Source organism: Oryctolagus cuniculus, chromosome 6 (genome assembly GCF_964237555.1).
Source record: "Oryctolagus cuniculus chromosome 6, mOryCun1.1, whole genome shotgun sequence".
Taxonomy (NCBI): Eukaryota; Metazoa; Chordata; class Mammalia; order Lagomorpha; family Leporidae; genus Oryctolagus; species Oryctolagus cuniculus.
Genome location: NC_091437.1, coordinates 154,822,275 through 154,828,541, shown reverse-complemented (window position 1 = coordinate 154,828,541; position 6,267 = coordinate 154,822,275). Strand labels below are relative to the sequence as shown.

Below are 6,267 nucleotides of genomic sequence, written 5' to 3'. Positions count from 1 at the left end.
TTGCTTAATGTGCTGGATACGGGCTGTTCACAGTGCCCTAGCCTATTTTCAAGACTAGTGGACCAGATTCCAACTGCCATGAGCTGTGCAGAAAAATGCAACTTAGCTAGTTCTTTAAAGGATTGCGTGTGGAGCCCCCACCTCAGTGTCTAGGAACACTGGCTGCCTTTATGCCTTTCTTTTTCCTTTTAATCTCCCAAACAACTTCATAGACTCATAAGTATTGACATAAAACATCCGAACTTCCTTTGATAAACAGTCACAATACAGCAAGAAAAGCAGCCCGAATATGATTTTTCCTTCTGCTCTCCAGTTTCTTATCAGACAGAGATGCTTTGCTTCTGTAATCACTAGTAACAGTTATGAATTTCTTCAGTCAAAATTGTTCAATTCAGCACCTCGCTAGACTTAACTATTCTTGGCAGCCTCTGGCTGTGACCAATGGTGTCTGGTGATCATTTCGTGAAAAGCAGCCTGTCTTTCATTGCCTCGGCCTGGCCCCCTGCTCTCCCGTTGCCTCTAACAGGAGGTTAGCTAGGAAAGAGGTGGGGAGCGAGGAGGGGTCAAATCTGTTACTTTTTATAGAAGTGGAGTGAAAATAATTTCCTGTGAAAGCTGAGGACATTCCTTCATTAGTTTTGCTTCCTGCTCTGGGTCTTATACGCTGGGTGATTTCTTTTTTTCTTTTGGAACTTCTATGGGCCAACTTCCTGTGCCTGAGGCTGCAGAGATAGAATTTTACAAGCTCAGCCCACCTACAGCAGTGAGCTCAGGATAGTGATGAATGAAGAAGACAGCGCCTAACCCTATGCCTTCCCGGAATATCGTGGACGCAAGTTCAAAGCAGAATCCTCAAAGAGGTGCTCTGGAAAGCAGCCAGCCAAAGATGGAAGATTTAAGGAGGACTCCGTGGAGAGAACATGCTCCAGTGCCTTCCCCTTTGGATCCCAGAGCTAATCTCCACATTGCTCTTGCACGAATTCATCTGTGTGTATTTGTTGAGAGCAAGTTGTGTGGCCACACATGGCTCCAGGTGCTGGATGGGTCAGGCAATGGCCAGACACAATTCAAATAGGCTTGCACAGAAACGTATTGATTCATATTACTAAGGAATCGAAGCAGTCTAGCTTCAGGCAAGGCTGAATCCAGGTTTCAGCATCTTTAGGAATCTGTCTCTGTTTCTCAGTACTGAATTCTTGTGTGAATTTTATTCACACGCAGGCTTTTTCTACTCATTAACGGGCAGTCACAGACAATGTCAGTTTACATTCTGGCCTCCGCCCTCATTGATAAATGGCTGTGTCTTTCCCATGATTTCCAGAAAAAGTCCAAGGCCTGCTTCTTGAAGACACAGCATGGATCTTATGTCCCACCCTAAACCGGTCAGGATAGCTTTAAATGACGAGGCCTATTTCCTATGCCCAGCTCTGTGAAAGTTAACGGTTGTATCAGCTCTGCTTGGATTTGGTTGGCCTGAGAGTGGGGGAGCAAAGGAAAATCTAGTTCTGTTGCTAGAGGAAAGGGAATAATTGCAGAGGAGACACACACACACACACACATATCACACACATATATATGTTAAACATCCATTTTAACAAATGAGTGAGTGGGCTGGATATAGACAATTTGTTCAAACTTACAGAGCTAGTGAAATGTTTAAAAAATGACTCTTGCCAAGGCTCAAGTGTTGTACTTATCTTAAGATGAAAATCTCGGGGCTAGCGCTGTGGCGCAGCAGGTTAACGCCCTGGCCTGAAGTGCCGGCATCCCATATGGGTGCCCTTTCTAGTCCCAGCTGCTCTTTTTCTGATCCAGCTCTCTTCTGTGGCCTGGGAAAGCAGCAGTAGATGATGGCCCAAGTCCTTGGGCCCCTGCACCCATATGGGAGACCCGGAGGAGGCTCCTGGCTCCTGGCTTCGGATCAGCGCAGTTCCTGCCATTACAGCCAATTGGGGAGTGAACTATTGGATGGAAACCTCTCTGTCTCTCTGTCTCTCTCTCTCCTTCTCTTTCTCTCTCTCTCCCTCTCTCTCTCTGCCTTTCTCTGTGTAACTCTGACTTTCAAATAAATAAATAAATCTTTAAAAAAAAAGAAGAAGAAAATCTGATAAAGGCTTCCCTGAGGGTTGATGGCTACCTATAGCCTGGCAGATGAGGGACTATGTACCCTGGAAGACTTAGAATGGGAAATCAGTGCCACTGTTCAGCATGCAGGTAATGTGACCCTGGAGCTGCCAGAGGAATAAACCAAGAAGAGTCTCCTATATAAGTAGATGGCTTCATTGCAGCATGTGGAGGTGAAGCTGTTTGCTCAGATTGGCTACCCTTCCCCCTGAGGGCTCCAGCTACTCTTGGAGGAAGTGTTGGGTCCGGTTGGAACCCCCCCCCCAAAAAAAAAAAAAAAACAAAAAACAAATCACAAAAGGCAGGCTGGATGCAACAGCAAGAGGATTTTATTACCAGCTAGCTGGGGCTCTTACCAGCACGTACGACATAGCACAGTGCTAGGAGCCCCGTCTCTCTCCCTCCCAGCATTTTTACGCACTCGAGTAAACAAGTACATACATCACTACACACGTAGGTGAGTTCCTTATTCCTTATATGGCAATTACCTGAATTTATGCATTTTATTGGTGCATTTGAGCAACTTAGGGGCTAGGCGTCATACAGGAAGGTGGAAGAATCTAAATTCCAGGAATAGTTTCACTCCTCCAAATGTATTTAATCTAAGCTAATTTAGGGTTTGGATTAATTACTCATAACTGAACTCCACAGAAAGACTGTTAGATGGCTCTGAAGTGAGTAGACTATGCTGGCCTCAAGGTCAGTGATATGGCCCAAACCTGTGAACAGATGCTGGAGGACTATGTCAAGATGGTGGTTGAGAGCTTGGAGGGAAGCCATCACTTTCACCTTGACCTGGAGGCCTGCAGAATGGGGAGCAAGCACTATTGGCACCTGCATGCCATGCTAGTCAGAGTATGCAAGGACAAAGTAACTAAAGGTGGCAATGGACATCTGAAGCCCATGCCTGCACATAGCTACATGCTCCTTTCTCCAGCCGGGTGCTCCTGTTCTGCACTCCACATAAGTGCTGACAAGCTCACATAGGAGATGGAAAATTCAGATACCCGTCCTGCGTCCTCATACAAGCCCTAGGCATCCTGCACACCTGAATCAGTGAAGATGCATTCTTCTTCATTGGCAGAGACAGAGGACTAAGGATGTTAATAACAAAAGCAATAATAACTTGTATAAAAAAAGTGACTCTCAAATACAAACTTTGTGGCATTATGGCAAGTGCCTGCTTTACTGATCCAGTATTTTGTTCAGTTTCTCTCTCTCATGTTCAATATGCATTTCAGGAGTAGGCATTTTGGCACAACAGTTAAGACACTGCTTGGGATGCCCACTCCCCATGTTGGATTGCCTGGTTTGAATCTCAGCTATCCTCTTGTTTCCAGCTTCCTGCTAATATACATGCTGGGAGGTACATATGATGGCTCATGAACTTGGGTTCCTGCCACCTGTGTGACAAACCTGGATTGAGTTCTGGCTTCCTGGCTTTGGTGTGGCCCAGCGCAGGTTGGCACAGGCATTTGGGGATTGAATCAGTAGATGGATATGAGAATACAAGAGATATCCTCTCTCTCTCTATGTCTCTCTGTGTCTTTCTACTTTCAAGTAAAATGAAAATAAATAAAAATTTTTAAAAGCATGCATTTCAGTTGTGTAAGAGGCACACTTCTTATTTTTAAGATTTACTTATTTGAAAGGCAGTGTTACAGAGAGAGAGAGAGAGAGAGAGAGAGAGAGAGACACCCTCCATCCACTGGTTCATTTCCCAGATGGCCTCAGTAGCTGGAGCTGGACCTGTCCAAAGCCAGGAACCAGGAGCTTCTTTGGGGTTTCCCACATGGGTGCAGGGCCTTAAGCACTTGGGTCATATTCTGATGCTTTCCCAGGCACATTAGCAGGGAGCTGGATTGGAAGTGAAGCAGCCAGACCTTGAATTAGTGTCTATATGGGATACCAGTGAAGCAGATAGTGGCTTTACTGCCTACCCACGGCAGCAGCCCCAACAGGCAGATTTCTACAGTGGCCCTTGGTGATGCCCAACTCTTGTTGCTACAAGTTCATGTAATTTTTCTTCACTTCACTCTGGGGGTTGAACCTGGTATCTTCCTTCTGATCAGTAAAAGTGGAAAAGTGATGTTAGTTTTGTAATTTGATTATCAAAGATTGTTAGTTCCATCTTGCTAGCAGATTGCCAGCTTTAATGAAGCAAGCTGTTTCTCTGAAGAGGGCCACATGGCAAGGAACTGATGGTAGCTTCCAGCCAACACCCGGCAAGGAACAGGGCCCTCTGTTCAAGAGCTCCTGATTGATCTTCAAGGAGCATATACCTGATGGATTATTCTTTGAATCCCAGGCTGGACTACTACTATTGCTTAAGATAACTTATCCATTCAGTACATACAAGTGATTCAATCTGATATCACAGCTTGACCTTATTTCCTGGCAGCTTAGCAAAACTTGAGAGGAGATGCCAGTAAGAGAGTGAAAACTACATGGAAGTAATGAGGTGATAAGAATAAAAGATGCTGGATGCAATCAGACACATTCACAATGAGGCTTGCACTGGATCTATACTCCACTCTATGTGAATAAATCACCTATAGCCCTTTATCTTTTGACAAAAATACTACAGATTGTTGAAAACATAAAACCCTGAATGATTTTATTTTACATAAATCATTGCTTTGGCCACTCTATCTACTTATTTTTCTCAATGATGAAGAGAAGGAGAAATTCATATTTTAGTCTGTCCTGTGCTGTAATCCCCAACAATAACTCGCCCTGTGGAGTAGAGAGTAGGGGAAGCTGAGAGAATGGCTGAAGGCTGCACCCTGAACCGGTGAGTGTGGTGTCCCTTCACTCCACAAGGTCAGCTCTTTCTGCTTAATATACTTCTGGCAGTATCAAACTCGTGATAAATCCCATTCCATTTTTCATGTCACAAATATTTGGCCAGAAAAAGAAAAAAAGAAAGATTTAATCTTAGAGCAGCTAAAGTCAAATTCATAAATAATGATGTTTTAAAAGGTGAGCCATTCCTATTCCACACAAATGGCAAGTCCTTGCATTATTCATTTTTGAGTTGATCTTCTCTGAATTCTTAAATTTTCCTCTGGGTGGGGAAAATATTACGTTCAAACCTGTCTTGCTTGAAAAAGCAACATTCATGGATTCTTCTGGGAATCTGTACTGTGTGGTATGATTATGTTTTGAGACAGACTCAAATAATATGTCAATTGATTTCTTACTTGCCCTACTCATGGTTATTAGGCATGCTGTATAAATAGATTTGTAGCTGTCACATGGAAATACTGGAGGAAGATGGAGAATTCAGATTTCAACTCTGAGATGATAAGCCTCAGAAAAGAAAAAAAAAAACAGCCTTGAAAATTCTTCAACTGCATAACTGTAATTACTGGTCTAACTTCTGCTTTTGAATTCACAGACTCAGCAGCTTTTGCTGATTTTTGAGGGGAAGGGAAAAGCAAGCGTTTAAACCAGGAAAAACTTAAATTCTCTTTATTCTGGGCTACCTCTGGTTAGTGAACAAGACTGAATAAGGAAGCGAAAGCGTGTGGAAACCTGGAGAAAGGTTGTGAGGTGAGAAACTATTGAGAATAAATGCTTAGTGAAGGTGCGGGTTACATAAAAATAGCTAGAAATGTGAAACCTTGTATCTTAGAGAAAACATGCAGGAAATAGTGATAGAAGATGTGATATTTTCAGCTAGATTTTAGCATTTAGTACTTAGCTTTGAGATAAGGCCTTGGTTTTCCATACATTAAAATGTATGCGTAAAGGGAAGGGTATGCTCATCGCACCAGATGAAATCATGAATGTGACTGTGTCTTACAAACTCCAACTGTGGATAGCATTGATATTGAGCGTTTAAACTCAGTCCCGGCATGTACAAGGCCTAGCACATAATGACCTGCGTAAGACAGATAGGAGAGAGAGGAAGTTCTGATGGTAACAGAGCAAGAATAGAAAATATATGGAGTGGGATCATGAAGCAATATTGTAAAACAGCCCAAATGCAGTCTCTGGAGGACATGTGACCTTCAGAAAGAAAACTACTCCTCAGTCCCACGCTATATCTTCCATTTAAGAACCTCAATCAGAATTGCTAGTGCTGGCAATTATTCTTGAGAAGCTCCAAATATGTATTTCTATGTGCTACAAAGTGGT

The 6,267-nt window shown here is 43.2% G+C and overlaps 1 protein-coding gene across 1 annotated transcript; it reads left to right on the top strand.

Annotated features, from left to right (window-relative positions):
* The first annotated feature begins 2,129 nt into the window (after nt 1–2,129).
* LOC103348172 (mediator of RNA polymerase II transcription subunit 11) lies at nt 2,130–3,111 on the top strand. The gene is given in 3 exon segments (XM_051844021.2): nt 2,130–2,323; nt 2,325–2,362; nt 2,780–3,111. Coding segments are annotated over 3 exon segments (564 nt in total).
* Nucleotides 3,112–6,267: the final 3,156 nt, after the last annotated feature.